General features: G+C 46.8%; 1 protein-coding gene across 3 annotated transcripts in view; it reads left to right on the top strand.

The window, feature by feature from the left end:
• The first annotated feature begins 7,453 nt into the window (after nt 1-7,453).
• LOC109879358 (striated muscle preferentially expressed protein kinase-like) overlaps nt 7,454-16,455 on the top strand; it is a 60,018-nt gene continuing 51,016 nt past the window's right edge. For 2 of the 3 annotated variants that reach the window (XM_031792816.1, XM_031792815.1), the window contains exons 1-2: nt 7,458-7,859; nt 8,073-8,620. In XM_031792816.1, the coding sequence (XP_031648676.1) occupies nt 8,227-8,620 (394 nt within the window). In that variant the 5' untranslated portion in view covers nt 7,458-7,859; nt 8,073-8,226. Of the gene's footprint in view, nt 7,860-8,072; nt 8,621-16,455 lie in introns of all 3 variants that reach the window. The other variant, XR_004203473.1, reaches the window with a different exon arrangement.

The raw sequence follows: 16,455 nt of genomic DNA, 5'->3' as shown, positions 1-16,455 counted from the left end.
TTTTTTTTCTCATTTTGTAAATCAAATCAAATCAAATGTTATTTGTCACATACACATGGTTAGCAGATGTTAATGCGAGTGTAGCGAAATGCTTGTGCTTCTAGTTCCAACAATGCAGTAATAACCAAGTAATCTAACTAACCATTCCAAAACTACTGTCTTACACTTGTGTGTATAAGGGGATAAAGAATATGTACATAAAGATATATGAATGAGTGATGGTGCAGAGCGGCATAGGCAAGATACAGTAGATGGTATCGAGTACAGTATATACATATGAGATGAGTATGTAAACAAAGTGGCATAGTTAAAGTGGCTAGTGATACATGTATTACATAAAGATGCAGTAGATGATATAGAGTACAGTATATACGTATACATATGAGATGAATAATGTAGGGTATGTAAACATTATATTAGGTAGCATTGTTTAAAGTGGCTAGTGATATATTTTACATCATTTCCCATCAATTCCCATTATTAAAGTGGCTGGAGTTGAGTCAGTGTGTTGGCAGCAGCCACTCAATGTTAGTGGTGGCTGTTTAACAGTCTGATGGCCTTGAGATAGAAGCTGTTTTTCAGTCTCTCGGTCCCAGCTTTGATGCACCTGTACTGACCTCGCCTTCTGGATGATAGCGGGGTGAACAGGCAGTGGCTCGGGTGGTTATTGTCCTTGATGATCTTTATGGCCTTCCTGTAACATCGGGTGGTGTAGGTGTCCTGGAGGGCAGGTAGTTTGCCCCCGGTGATGCGTTGTGCAGACCTCACTACCCTCTGGAGAGCCTTACGGTTGTGGGCGGAGCAGTTGCCGTACCAGGCAGTGATACAGCCCGCCAGGATGCTCTCGATTGTGCATCTGTAGAAGTTTGTGAGTGCTTTTGGTGACAAGCCAAATTTCTTCAGCCTCCTGAGGTTGAAAAGGCGCTGCTGCGCCTTCACGATGCTGTCTGTGTGGGTGGACCAATTCAGTTTGTCTGTGATGTGTATGCCGAGGAACTTAAAACTTGCTACCCTCTCCACTACTGTTCCATTGATGTGGATAGGGGGGTGTTCCCTCTGCTGTTTCCTGAAGTCCACAATTATCTCCTTAGTTTTGTTGACGTTGAGTGTGAGGTTGTTTTCCTGACACCACACTCCGAGGGCCCTCACCTCCTCCCTGTAGGCCGTCTCGTCGTTGTTGGTAATCAAGCCTACCACTGTTGTGTCGTCCGCAAACTTGATGATTGAGTTGGAGGCGTGCGTGGCCACGCAGTCGTGGGTGAACAGGGAGTACAGGAGAGGGCTCAGAACGCACCCTTGTGGGGCCCCAGTGTTGAGGATCAGCGGGGTGGAGATGTTGTTGCCTACCCTCACCACCAGGGGGGCGGCCCGTCAGGAAGTCCAGTACCCAGTTGCACAGGGCGGGGTCGAGACCCAGGGTCTCGAGCTTGATGATGAGCTTGGAGGGTACTATGGTGTTAAATGCCGAGCTGTAGTCGATGAACAGCATTCTCACATAGGTATTCCTCTTGTCCAGATGGGTTAGGGCAGTGTGCAGTGTGGTTGAGATTGCATCGTCTGTAGACCTATTTGGGCGGTAAGCAAATTGGAGTGGGTCTAGGGTGTCAGGTAGGGTGGAGGTGATATGGTCCTTGACTAGTCTATCAAAGCACTTCATGATGACGGAAGTGAGTGCTACGGGGTGGTAGTCGTTTAGCTCAGTTACCTTAGCTTTCTTGGGAACAGGAACAATGGTGGCCCTCTTGAAGCATGTGGGAACAGCAGACTGGGATAGGGATTGATTGAATATGTCCGTTAACACACCAGCCAGCTGGTCTGCGCATGCTCTGAGGGTGCGGCTGGAGATGCCGTCTGGGCCTGCAGCCTTGCGAGGGTTAACACGTTTAAATGTTTTACTCACCTCGGCTGCAGTGAAGGAGAGGCCGCATGTTTTGGTTGCAGGCCGTGTCAGTGGCACTGTATTGTCCTCAAAGCGGGCAAAAATGTTATTTAGTCTGCCTGGGAGCAAGACATCCTGGTCCGTGACGGGGCTGGTTTTCTTTTTGTAATCCGTGATTGACTGTAGACCCTGCCACATGCCTCTTGTGTCTGAGCCGTTGAATTGAGGTTCTACTTTGTCTCTATACTGACGCTTAGCTTGTTTGATTGCCTTGTGGAGGGAATAGCCACACTGTTTGTATTCGGTCATGTTTCCGGTCACCTTGCCCTGATTACATGCAGTGGTTCGTGCTTTCAGTTTCACCCGAATGCCTGTCATAGTTGAAGTGTACCTATGATTAAAATTACAGGCCTCTCATCTTTTTAAGTGGGAGAACTTGCACAATTGGTGGCTGACTAAATACTTTTTTGCCCCACTGTATGTCCCTCATCATAGCACCTGCTTTCCCACCAAACAAATGTGTGTGTTAATGTGTCTTTGAAAATAATAACAATTATGCTTTCTTTATCCAACTCCAGCCTTGGGGCTCTGCCTGCCTGCATCTGTGCAATTATAGAATACAGTTTCATAGACAAGGTCAGATATTACAGCTTGTCTCAGTGGGGAATAAACATACCAGACCGAGATACAATAACCTCGGAAGCACACAATCGTTCTCTTGCAAACACGTCCTTCTCTCTATACAGAGAGAGTTAAGTTAAGCCCCAGGTTGTGCTGGCCAACTCTGAAAGTGGTACTGGCCATGCAGACGGGCAGTCTTCTGCGTAACTCACCAACTCTCTGACAGATTATCTGTACCATTGTCAGCTCTCTCGTGTGACTAGAGTGGAGTCATGGAGCAACACATGTCTCTAGTCAGGCCTGGGGAACAAGTTTATAGACCGCAGCCAGGGTACATATCTCATAGCTACTGTAGTTCCCATGCTGCTGTTCTTATTATCACCAGTGACTGTCCTGTATTTTTGTCCTATGATTGCATTGAAATCCCAACATGATCCTCAAGAACATTTCAAGAGGACAAGTAATCTAGGATAGAAGGTAGGAAGTACCTTTTAGTTTGGAATCCACCTCATGTTTGGGGCCGGCAGGTAGCCTAGTGGTTAGAGCGTTTTAACATGAATTTAACACTTATAAATGCAAGGTTGCTAGTTCGAATCCCCCATCTGATATGGTAAAAATCTGTCGTTCTGCCCCTGAACAAGGCAGTTAACTCATGTTCCTAGGCCTTAACTGACTTGCCTAGTTTTTACAATTTTTATTATTTTCATGGGGCTGTTTCAAGGGCTGTTGCAGTACAACAAGGTGTCCAGAAGATGGTCTGAACTCACCAGTTGTCTACTAGTTTACCACAGCTGGGGCTCAGCTGCATGTGGATGCTCTGTTCATAGTCAGGAGTGTTTGCAAATTGCCAGGTTTTCATTATCCTGCCAAAACTTCCGCCCAACCTCAGTGTTATCCGATGTGTCTAGGACATTGAGAGTGGGAGATAGATATAGACTGAGTGTACAAAACATTAAGGACATACCTTCCAACCCCCCCCCCCCCCCCCCCTCTATAAGGTGTCAAAAGCTTTCCACAGGAATGCTGGCCCATGTTGACTCCAATGCTTTCCAAACTTGTGTCAAGTTGGCTGGATGTCCTTTGGGTGGTGGACCATTCTTGATACACGGGAAACTTTTGAGTGTGAAAAACCCTGCAGCGTTGCAGTTCTTGACACAAACCGGTGCGCCTGGCATCTACTACCATACCCTGTTCAAAGGCATTTAAATATTTTATCTTGCCAATTCACCCTCTGAATGGCATACAAACACAACCCATGTCTCAATTGTCTCAAGGCTTAAAAATCCTTCTTTAACCCGTCTCCTCCCCTTCATCTACACTGATTGAAGTGGATTCACCTGGCCAGTCTATGTCATAGAAAAAGCAGGTGTCCTTAATGTTTTGTACACTCAGTGTAGAGAGAGAGAGCACAGGAGGTTGGTGGCACCTTAACTGGGGAGGACAGGCTCGTGGTAATGACTGGAGCGGAATCTGTGGAATGGTTTCCATGTGTTTGATGCAATTCCATTTGCTCTGTTCCAGACATTATTATGAGCCGCCTTCCCCTCAGAAGCCTCCACTGATATGGAGAGATGTTGTAGTAGTAGTAGCAGTTGAGGTAGCAGTTGTAGCAGCAGTAGTACTAGCAGTAGTAGCAGCAGTAGTAGTAGCAGTAGTAGCAGCAGCAGTAACAGTTGTAGTAGTAGCAGCAGTTGTAGTAGCAGTAGTACTAGCAGTAGTAGTAGTAGTAGTAGCAGTTGTAGTAGTAGTAGTAGTAGTAGCAGCAGCAGTAACAGTACTAGTAGTAGTAGTAGTAGTAGTAGTAGTAGTAGTAGCAGCAGCAGTAGTAGTGGTAGCAGCAATAACAGTAGTATTAGTAGTAGTAGTAGATAGTGAATAAAAACATCCTCAGGAGTAATGCAACATTTTTTACAATTTTTTATAAAATCATAAAGTCCTACATTTAACACTCATTCTTCTCAGTGGGCGACATTGCATATGTGTGCATGAATAGGTGAGTGGGTGCAAACACACAGGAGTGAATATCAGTGTCAGAGACAATAGCTCCCTGCTCTGTCTGGCTGGTGGAGCGTTTGGTTGGTGGTGAACTGAGGTCTCCATCTCCTCCTTCACTTTGGCTGGCTGCTCTTTTGTGCTCCCTGATGCCAGACGCCTCATCTGACCAACCAGTGGTCCTGGCAGGCACAGCAGGCCTCTTTTCCGTCTTCCTCTGTCGCTTCTTCTTCGGTGGGAGGGTATCAGGGTCCTTGAAGGCTCTGATCCTCATGACCCATTTGGGCTTCTTGGGCTTTGGGGACTCTGCATGACTGGCACTGTCACCCAGCTGCTGCACAGCACTCTGGGATGGGCCTGGGCTCTGTGAGTCTGGACTACCAACCATCCTCGGGATCATTCTGTTGACAGTACAGGGTTGTTTTCTTACGGAAACAGGATGGACTCCCAGAGGGCTTGAGCCTTTTTGGGTTTTGAAGGACAGCGTAAGTTAGCAGTTTTAGCACTTTCAGGGGTTTGACTTTGACTTTGGAGGCTTTAGAGGGAGCTGTGGCTGGGTGGTTTTCCCTGGAGACCAAAGACTTGAAATGTTCCAGACTTGAACTGTCACTATGGAGACAGAGATTGAATGCTATCCATACCTGAAGGTGGGGAAATTGGGTTTTTACTTTACAAGCAGTTGAATTTGCATTTTAAAAAATGTCCAAGTCCCAGATCAGTTAATTTTAACAGTAAAATGTTCAATACAATTTTTTTTAAATTAAGTAGCCTAAAATACACTCAGTTATCCAAATTATCCCTAGGCATTAAGATTTAATTCAACGTTTTGAATGAGGATGGAGGTTTGCCGATTTAAAACAGCTATTCCAGCTTTCGTCCATAAGCAAACTAAACGTTTTAGTTCCAATTCTACGGTTGTTGGTCGTTTTTTACGAACGAAACGTCGTAATAAAGGAGCGCATGGAAGAGCCCAATTTCCATAGTAGCGCGCAACTTATTTCTTGTCATAAATAAACAATTGTTTTATACGAAAATATACAATACATGTAGGTCAGGCACAGGACTACTGTTACAGTATAGTTTATACAAAGGTATCTTTAGCGAAGTTCAGACAATAAATGTTTAGGCAATAAAATGAAAGGATACATTTTTGCACACGTTTTGACTTTAAGACCAACCGCTTCAACCGGCAAAATTATAGGCCTAAATATTGTTTAAACCTCCGCAAAACCCGACTTTCATCAAATACATAAATGTTTTACCAAACTGTTGGCCAGTTAGCAGGGAGCGGTCTGTGTCCAAGTTCGTGTGATAGATGGATAAACTCTGTTGCCATGCGACTTTTGCCTGAAAATAAACACCAGATGCGCTTCCATCATCACCGCAGGTGCATCCTAAATGGCGCGTTTTCTATCCAAAGCTGCTTCAAATAATCGGAACTGACGTTCTTTTATCAATATGATAAATTTGTAACCTCTTAACAGAGTGTTAGGTGCACATAATTCAACATGAAAAATAATTTCCCAACACTGTACGTTGGTGTGAAGACTATAATTGGTAAACCAGACAGACAAACAGACAGACAGACACTGTATTGTTTATTAGCAATACGTCTCATCTTTGCCCACATCATCGTTTGGTCCATGCTCTGCTTGAGGCCTAGACCAGAGGATGGTCTTTGCCCAAGTCAGAGCAATGTACTCTCTAAATATATGACTCTCTTCCAAGTCCACGGCCCTATATAGTCTGTTTCCATGGTGACCAGACAGACAGAGGAGCTGTAGATGGGGTTTATTTATCCCGTAGCAGCACACATGGTTCTCCTCCTACTGCTGTGACTCAGAGTTAGTCATGATGACAAGCTGTCAATGACGTATGATGTTATAAATGACCAATTAATAATCTAATATGATGTAACCTAATGCAAAACAAAAACACAAGATTGTGAGATTAAAAACATTTTAACAAAGTTAGAGAAGTAATTTACGTTGTTTTGGTTTTATTTCCTTGTGAGCTTCCAGTAGTTGTTAGTATGCATGTGAGCTTCCAGTAGTTGTTAGTGTGCATGTGAGCTTCCAGTAGTTGTTAGTATGCATGTGAGCTTCCAGTAGTTGTTAGTGTGCATGTGAGCTTCCAGTAGTTGTTAGTATGCATGTGAGCTACCAGTAGTTGTTAGTGTGCATGTGAGCTACCAGTAGTTGTTAGTATGCATGTGAGCTACCAGTAGTTGTTAGTGTGCATGTGAACTACCAGTAGTTGTTAGTATGCATGTGAGCTACCAGTAGTTGTTAGTATGCATGTGAGCTACCAGTAGTTGTTAGTGTGCATGTGAACTACAAGTATTTTTTAGTATGCATGTGAGCTACCAGTAGTTGTTAGTGTGCATGTGAGCTACCAGTAGTTGTTAGTGTGCATGTGAGCTACCAGTAGTTGTTAGTGTGCATGTGAACTACCAGTAGTTGTTAGTGTGCATGTGAGCTACCAGTAGTTGTTTGTATGCATGTGCTCTCATGTTGCTGGGTGCCTAGCTTTGACTTATGAATCAGAACATATTTATCTACTGCCCTTGGCTCCCCTCTCTACTCTGACACACACACACACGCACCCGCAGCTTGGTTTGCATGTGTGTGAGAGAGAGGCAGGGGCAGGGGCACATCGGCTTCCCAAAAAATGTGACCTATCCAGGATGCAGCTGTCACCTCAAGGCTGGGGGCACTTGCCCGTCACCTACCAGGAGACTCAACCACGGGGAGCGAGGGAAAGAGAGGGAGTGAGGGAGGGACAGGGAGCGAGGGAGAGAGGGGGAGAGAGCGGGAACGAGGGAGAGACAGGGAGCGAGGGAGAGAGAGGGAGTGAGGGAGAGAGAGGGAGCGAGGGAGAGACAGGGAGCGAGGGAGAGAGAGGGAACGAGGGAGAGAGAGGGAGCGAGGGAGAGACAGGGAGCGAGGGAGAGAGAGGGAGCGAGGGAGAGACAAGGAGCGAGAGAGAGAGGGGGAGCTTAACTCCTAACAAGAATTAAAGAGTAGTGTGGGTGCACTAGAGCCACTCTCCTTGAGTCCAAGTAGAGCCAGTTTGGATAGTGGTGACATTGGAGCCTCCATAGGTCAGATCTCTCTCTCTCACCACTCTTCGGTGGGGTGTAAGCAGAGTCCCAGACCCCCTTCAAAGGGCCGTAGCGATGGTGGCTAAGTCTAGATGATCCAGGTGGACTTACACCAGGGGCTCCAGTGGACAGGAGGGCAGGCAGAGAGAGGACACTTTCATTTGTTCCAGATGAAATATTTGGCTTCCCAGATCTTGTTACCTTAATTGGATTTTGCGAGGATGTGAAAAAAATGGATTGCATATTTTTCTGGGAGGTGATGAGGTAAGTTCATTATCAGGGGTTAATAATTGGGTTAAAGGCATGTTGTCCCTTCACTGGCATGATATTTATTGAGGGATTTGGGGTAACTTTATCATGATAAGTTAATTGGTTACCTTCTGTGTTTTATTTGCGTCTATAAGTGGACTTCATCGTTGCAGCTGCATGTTCATTTCATTTGTGGCAGTAACTTACTGTATATCTATGTAACCACAGACTCCAGATCAAATTGCAATGCTGAGAGGTACCTCTGACCAGCCAAGGAATAGAAGTACCAATGAATGATTTCATAAGGATTGTTCCATACACTCAGTAACTGCAACCCATATCTAAAAGGCTGTCACTTGTTGAACATGAAGTGTTCAGAACCATGAGCACCAACCCAAAGAAAATGGCGGAAGGCGGCACACACCTCAGTCCTGGTATCCCCTCCAAACGGGCCAAAGTTTCCCAGGACCAGGTAGTTCCGGACACAGGGGACCCAGGTCGAACCCCGCCGGTGTTCCTGCGCAAGCTCCGCAAGGCTGCAGTGGGGACAGGGTGTGATATCCGCCTGAGGGTGTCTGTGGGGGGTCAACCTGCCCCCTCTCTGTTTTGGTACCGTAACAATGATCTCCTGGCCCCGCCTGGGGAGAAGGATGTTGGGGGTCTGTGGATCAGGGATTGCAAGGCCAGTGACGCTGGTCTCTATACCTGCGTGGCCAGCAACTGCCTGGGGGAGGCTCAGAGCAGCGCCCTGCTTGCCGTTATGGACCTGGGAGAAGGTAACGTTGGGGAAACATTGGGACAACATTATGATTCATCTGTGTTTGCTGAGTATTGAAACATGGGGACAACCCTCACAAAACATTGTGTAAGTCTATAAGGGAAGCATGCAGGGGAACATCTGTTATCCATCTACTTTTTAAAAGGTGCTCGGTAAGCAAAGGACTAATCTTTACAAAAGACAACAACAATGTACCCAACAGGTTTGCAGGTGTTATATTGATTTAATTCCATCTCAAATAGCTGTCCATTCCACTCTAGAAAACCCTTGCTCTTTCAAAAGTACTTCAACCCTGCTCCTTCAAAACGAATTCTACTGTAGAAGCCGTCAGCTAGCAACACTTGTCTTGAGAGGGGTGAGGTTAAATATGGCTCCTCAGTCTAAATTGAGACGTAGAGGTTTAGGGTGGGGCTGGTGTGACCCCCCCCCCCCCCATGTCATCACGTCGCTGTGATCTTTTAGCAGTTGAACCCTTCACCTTCTGACCCCCTGGTTGGATGATTGTTGTTCTTTTGCAGTTTGGAGCAAACTGAAGTGATATGGCGGCCATTTTGTCCAGGGTGTAACTGAGAGATGGAGAGAGAGAGAGAGAGATTACTCCATTTGAATGACTGTTAAAAGATGTTTGTGTATTTATTTGTGTGTTTATAGTATCACATTTGGGCCTGCAGAGCTGTCCCTTTAATAAATCTAGTAAAGTAATCAGACAAATGCTATGTGGCTCACCAGTCAGTTAAGGCCATGTCATTAGTCTGGACCAAATCACATGAGAGAATGAACAGATGTAACTGGAGCTCCACACGTAGTGTCCCACAACCCAATGCCATCCAACACGTTGTCTGTCTGTGTCCCAAATTGCACTCTACTCCCTATATAGTGGCAGTGGAGGCTGCTGAGAGACGATGGCTCATAATAATGTCTGGACTAGAGTAAATTGAATGGCATCAAACACATGGTAACCATGTGTTTGATGTATTTGATACCATTCCACCTATTCTGCTCCAGCCATTACCACGAGCCCGTCCTCCCCAATTAAGGACATAGGAATCCATTTTGGGACGCAGGACAGAATCTTACGGTGAGAACGCTATTAAAGGGAAGACGGTACGACGAAGGACACTTTTTGTACTATGTGCGTGGTGAAGCCGAAAGCATTGCCCTGATCCCCTTGTTTCATAAGATACTATCTATAATTAGAATGCTTTGGAGGGCTCCTTTGCTGAGGGTGGGAGATCTGACGGCATGAATTCACCGTAACAGACAGTCAGCTGAAGCCTGAGAGAGATGGATCGGCCTTTTTGAAAGGCTAGACGAGGAACTCTAACTTACTCCCCTCTCATCTCATCTTCTTTATACTCCCCTTCAGCTCTCACTCACTCCCCCCCCTCTATTAATCTATTTCCTTGCCCTTTATAGGTTCTCATTCTTCCCACCTCAATCTCTTGATCTCCCTCTTCCTCTGCAATCGCTGCCCTTCCTTTCCACCATACTCCTCTCTCCCTTTCCTGGGGAAGTATTTGGCCTTCGCCAGACAATCTCTGCTTATCACTTTCTGCCCCCAAACCTTCTCTCAGTTTCACTCCACTCTTCTCCCACTCTCTCCTCAGCCCTCTCTCCTCTCCCCTCTCCCCCTCTCTCCTCAGCCCTCTCGCCCTCGCTCCTCAGCCTTCTCCCACTCTCTCCTCAGCCCTCTCTCCTCTCCCCTCTCCCCCTCTCTCCTCAGCCCTCTTTCCTCTCCCCTCTCCCCCTCTCTCCTCAGCCCTTTCCCCCTCGCTCCTCAGCCCTCTACCCCTCTCTCCTCAGCCCTCTACCCCTCTCTCCTCAGCTCTCTCTCCCTCGCTCCTCAGCCTTCTCCCCCTCTCTCCTCACCCATCACACCCTCTTGTTTTCTCCTCACCTCTCTCCCCTCTCCTGTTGACATCTTGGTCTTATTCTTGAGTCTCTGCCTAGAACCTTCTACCCCTCTCTTGTCATGTCTGTGTCTCTCTCTCCTCCTGGTGGGCTCTGTCTCTCTCTCTCTCTCCTGGTGGGTCTCTGTCTCTCTTTCTCTCTCTCTCCTGGTGGGTCTCTGTCTCTCTCTCCTTCCTGGTGGGTCTCTCTCTCTCTCTCTCTCTCTCTCTCTCTCTCTCTCTCTCCTTCCTGGTGGGTCTCTCTCTCTCTCTCTCTCTCTCTCTCTCTCTCTCTCTCCTGGTGTGTCTATGTCTCTCTCTCTCCTTCCTGGTGGGTCTCTGTCTCTCTTTCTCCTTCCTGGTGGGTCTCTGTCTCTCTCTCTCCTTCCTGGTGGGGTCTCTGTCTCTCTCTCCTTCCTGGTGGGTCTCTGTCTCTCTCTCTCTCTCTCTCTCTCTCTCTCTCTCTCTCTCTCCTTCCTGGTGGGTCTCTCTCTCTCTCCTGGTGTGTCTATGTCTCTCTCTCTCCTTCCTGGTGGGTCTCTGTCTCTCTTTCTCCTTCCTGGTGGGTCTATGTCTCTCTCTCTCTCCTGGTGGGTCTCTGTCTCTCCTTCCTGGTGGGTCTCTGTCTCTCTCCCTCTCTCTTACCTGGTGAGTCTCTGTCTCTCTCTCTCCTTCCTGGTGGGTCTCTCTCTCTCTCTCTCTCTCTCTCTCTCTCTCTCTCTCTCTCTCTCTCTCTCTCTCTCTCTCTCTCTCTCTCTCCTGGTGGGTCTCTGTGTCTCTCTCCTCCTGGTGGGTCTTTGTGTCTATCCTCCTGGTGAGTTTCTGTGTCTATCTCTCTTCCTGGTGGGTCTCTATGTCTATCTCTCCCCCTGGTGGGTCTATGTGTCTCTGTCCTCCTGGTGGGTCTCTATGTCTATCTCTCCTCCTGGTGGGTCTATGTGTCTCTGTCCTCTGGTGGGTCTCTATGTCTATCTCTCCTCCTGGTGGGTCTCTGTCTCTCTTTCTCCTTCCTGGTGGGTCTATGTCTCTCTCTCTCTCCTGGTGGGTCTCTGTCTCTCCTTCCTGGTGGGTCTCTGTCTCTCTCTCTCTCTCTTACCTGGTGAGTCTCTGTCTCTCTCTCTCCTTCCTGGTGGGTCTCTCTCTCTCTCTCTCTCTCTCTCTCTCTCTCTCTCTCTCTCTCTCTCTCTCTCTCTCTCTCTCCTGGTGGGTCTCTGTGTCTCTCTCCTCCTGGTGGGTCTTTGTGTCTATCCTCCTGGTGAGTTTCTGTGTCTATCTCTCTTCCTGGTGGGTCTCTATTTCTATCTCTCCCCCGGGTGGGTCTATGTGTCTCTGACCTCCTGGTGGGTCTCTATGTCTATCTCTCCTCCTGGTGGGTCTATGTGTTCTCTGTCCTCTGGTGGGTTCTCTATGTCTATCTCTCCTCCTGGTGGGTCTCTGTGTCTCTCTCCTCCTGGTGGGTCTCTGTGTCTCTCTCTCCTGGTGGGTCTATGTGTCTCTCCTCCTGGTGGGTCTCTATGTCTATCTCTCCTCCTGGTGGGTCTATGTGTCTCTCTCCTCCTGGTTGGTCTCTGTGTCTATCTCTCCTCCTGGTGGGTCTCTATGTCTATCTCTCCTCCTGGTGGGTCTCGGTGTCTCTCTCCTCCTGGTGGGTTCTCTATGTCTATCTCTCCTCCTGGTGGGTCTCTGTGTCTCTCTCCTCCTGGTGGGTCTCTGTGTCTATATCTCCTCCTGGTGGGTCTCTATGTCTATCTCTCCTCCTGGTGGGTCTCTATGTCTATCTCTCCTCCTGTGGGTCTCTATGTCTATCTCTCCTCCTGGTGGGTCTCTGTGTCTCTCTCCTCCTGGTGGGTCTCTATGTCTATCTCTCCTCCTGGTGGGTCTCTGTGTCTCTCTCCTCCTGGTGGTCTCTGTGTCTATATCTTCTCCTGGTGGGTCTCTATGTCTATCTCTCCTCCTGGTGGGTCTCTGTGTCTCTGTCCTCTGGTGGGTCTCTATGTCTATCTCTCCTCCTGGTGGGCTCTGTGTCTCTCCTCCTGGTGGGTCTCTATGTCTATCTCTCCTCCTGGTGGGTCTCTGTGTCTACCTCTCCTCCTGGTGGGTTGTCTGTGTCTACCTCTCCTCCTGGGGGTCTCTGTGTCTCTCCTCCTGGTGGGTCTCTATGTCTATCTCTCCTCCTGGTGGGTCTCTGTGTCTCTCCTCCTGGTGGGTCTCTATGTCTATCTCTACCTCCTGGTGGGTGTCTGTGTCTACCTCTCCTCCTGGTGGGTCTCTATGTCTATCTCTCCTCCTGGTGGGTGTTCTGTGTCTACCTCTCCTCCTGGTGGGTCTCTATGTCTATCTCTCCTCCTGGTGGGTCTATGTGTCTCTCCCTTCTGTTGGGTCTCTGTGTCCTCTCCTCCTGGTGGGTCTCTATGTCTATCTCTCCTCCTGGTGGGTCTCTATGTCTATCTCTCCTCCTGGTGGGTGTCTGTGTCTACCTCTCCTCCTGGTGGGTCTCTGTGTCTCTCCTCCTGGTGGGTCTCTATGTCTATCTCTCCTCCTGGTGGGTCTCTGTGTCTCTCCTCCTGGTGGGTCTCTATGTCTATCTCTCCTCCTGGTGGGTGTCTGTGTCTACCTCTCCTCCTGGTGGGTCTCTATGTCTATCTCTCCTCCTGGTGGGTGTCTGTGTCTACCTCTCCTCCTGGTGGGTCTCTATGTCTATCTCTCCTCCTGGTGGGTCTCTGTGTCTCTCCCTTCTGTTGGGTCTCTGTGTCTCTCCCTCCTGGTGGGTCTCTGTGTCTCTCTCTCTCCTCCTGGTAGGTCTCTGTCTCTCTCCCTCCTGGTGATATTCAACCTGCATGTGATCATCTATTTCTCACCATGACTATGCACCATGACCAATAAGCCTCTTCTCAGACACTCTATCTCCCCTTTCTCTGCCCTTCTTTTCACCTCACTCTCTCTCTCTCTCTCTCTCTCTCTCTCTCTCTCTCTCTCTCTCTCCCTCCCTCCCTCCCTCCCTGCCCCCAGACCCCTGTGTGGTTCTCTCCCTCCTCCCTTCCCTTTATCCCCTCCTCTCTTATTTGTGGCATGGTATGTGCCAGGGGGTTCGTGTTCCAGAGATGTGTGGATGCCATCGAGCTCTCCTATTGCACCAGTACACATCATAAGTAATTATAGCAACACCACAGTGCCTCAGTGGGGCTGAGACTATGGACAGTCACACTCAATCACAGTCATCATGATGAAAGAGGGAGGGAGGGTTGAAGGAGTGGGAGATATAGATGTATAAAAGGATAGAGGAAATGTGTGTGTGTGTTTTTTCTGGTAATAGATGCATGTAGAAAAGACTGGATGCATCACATGTAGGTCTTTTTAGAGGCTGGCCCTTTAAGAAGTCAAAAAGCACCATATGTCAGTACTGACCACAACAAGCCTGTGACTGTAATACGTTTTCACACATCATATTTGGCTTAGTAGTGTTTACGCTTTGACCACTGAATCACTTCAATGACCTGACATGAGGTCAGTCTGTAAACGTAACCCCCTCACACATTCAATGATCTTACAACTCTTATAATCTTGGTTACCCAGAAGTCAAATCCGCTTGCGAAAATCTGTAATTTGCTGTTTTACTTCTGGGGGGGAATGCTGTTAACAATTATGGTTACCTTTCCGCAACGGAAGGAAGTGAAGTCTCCTCCCTCGCCAACGGAAACTCTCAGCCAAACCCCTTCCTTCTGCTAAATTCACCAGTATTTATCACGGGCAAATTTTGTTTTCATGAATTTTTACGATACAGACAATTTTGACTTTGTGGCTGTGGAATCTAGTGGAAACTGTATATCATCCACACACAGGCTTGAAAATCACTGCACTTGCTTAAGCACCGCCTTCTCCCCGTACTGATTGGTCCAAAAATCAACAACGAAAGCCCAAACCAGAAACTATTGTTGCCTGTAATCACATAATTATATGTGAGCCTTGACAGATCCTCAATGTTTCATATGTCCACGATAGGTGTTTAATGGTGTAAACCACCGCAATGCTTACATCATGTTTCTCTGAGCGCTATCCAAGTAACTGGTATTTTAGCTGACATGGTATTTAGACATGAAACATCCATAAAGGTGTTATGAATGCCTAATATAAACCCCCTTCAAGTTACCAAACATGCATGCTCTTAGACTGGCCTCTCAAACCTCTGCCATTTTGTTATTCTGGGAAGGAAACCAGAATGCAACGGTACATGGATACTCCCATGCTTGGGAGGACTTGAACGTGATCCTCCCACGCCTCTGGCCCATATTCCACAACTACAGTTTGTTATGCCAAATATTGTGACTTTCCACTCCAGTGTCCTTGTGGATCTAGGGAGTTTCAGTGTGGCTAGCTATGCTATGACCCCATGACAAGTTGACAGGGTGGATTCCCACCCTCAGAATATATTTACTGTGCAGTTATAGACCCATGTCTTAGACTCACACTGTCGGTGGGTATATATGCACTCCAGAATTTGGTCTACGTGTCTAACATTTGATATCCTCAAGCAGGAGATCAATTTAGTGACGTCAGACATAGTGGTGACCAATCCCCTTCAGATGTAGAATACAATGTAGTCCACCACCACACTCTGTGCATGTGTTTTTAGCCTGTCAAATTGATTCTGCTTTTGGTCCGTCATTCAAAAGTTCACCTCTACTGTTTATAGTCACTTAAAGATCGAATCGGCTTTTAGGGGAAACAGAGACAATGTTCTCCCTCAGAGCCAGTGGAGGGAAAAGTCCAATTGTCATACTTGAGTAAAAGTAAAGATATCTTAATATTAATAGAATATGACTCAAGTAAAAGTAAAAGTGACCCAGTAAAATACTACTTCAGTAAAATTCTAAGAGTATTTGTTTTAAATATACTTAAGTATCAAAAGTAAAAGTATACATCATTTCAAATGCCTTATATTAAGCAAACCAGACAGCATGATCTTCTTGATTTGTACATTTATGGATAGCCAGGGGCACACTGCAACACTCAGACATCATTTACAAACTAAGCTTTTGTGTTTAGTGAGTCCTCCAGATCAGAGGCAGTAGGGATGACCAGGGATGTTCTGTTGATAAGTGTGTGAATTGGACCATTTTCCAGTCCTGCTAAGCATTCTAAATGACACGAGCACTTTAATGGGTCATGGAAAATGTATGGAGTAAAAAGTACATTATTTTCTTTAGGAATGTAGTGGAGTAAAAGGAAATATAGTAAAGTACAGATACCCTAAAAAACGACTTACGTAGTACCTTAAAGTATTTTTACTTAAGTACTTTACCCCACTGCCCAGAGCCTTTGTTATGGTTATTGTTTTGATGATTGAACAGAGGCGGAGGCATGTTCAGCAGCATGGAAAAAACAACGGCAGTACATATTCTGCTGTTCCATCGCAAGTGTGATGATGTCAGAGGGGAGAATACAGTGTTTGCTGTTACTTGTATATTGTTGAAATATCTCAAACAGATGTTATCCTTGAAAACACGACCCTGGGCAACACAGCGACTAGGGTCTGGTTTAAATGATGGACTACTTTGGCAAAGAAAAACTACCTCGCTGCCTACATCAATACTTTATCAGCTTGAATAAAATACAAAATAGTAACTAGCAATACGGAGATCACCTTCAACCTTCACTAAAACCACCGCAACGGTTTTGCCTGCAAACTTTGGTTTTGAGTTGCATTGTTCTGGCATGTCTGGCTTGTGATTTGAGTCCCCGGATTTGTTTTCTTTATCGACGTAGGCAGTGATGTACTTCCTCTACGCCAAAAGAGTCCATCATTGAAACCTAGTCACTGTGTAGCCTAAGGACGGGTTTTCAAGACTCAACAGACGTAGCAGTTTCACCATGAAGTATTTCAGCTTTAAAGCAGCTTGTTGAAGTTATTCATGGCTGACAACGATATCTTTGCCATGTTCATTGG

This window comes from Oncorhynchus kisutch, linkage group LG16, assembly GCF_002021735.2.
Source record: "Oncorhynchus kisutch isolate 150728-3 linkage group LG16, Okis_V2, whole genome shotgun sequence".
Lineage (NCBI taxonomy): Eukaryota > Metazoa > Chordata > Actinopteri > Salmoniformes > Salmonidae > Oncorhynchus > Oncorhynchus kisutch.
The sequence above is the reverse complement of the archived record's forward strand: the minus strand, read 5'-3'. Positions and strand labels throughout refer to the sequence as shown.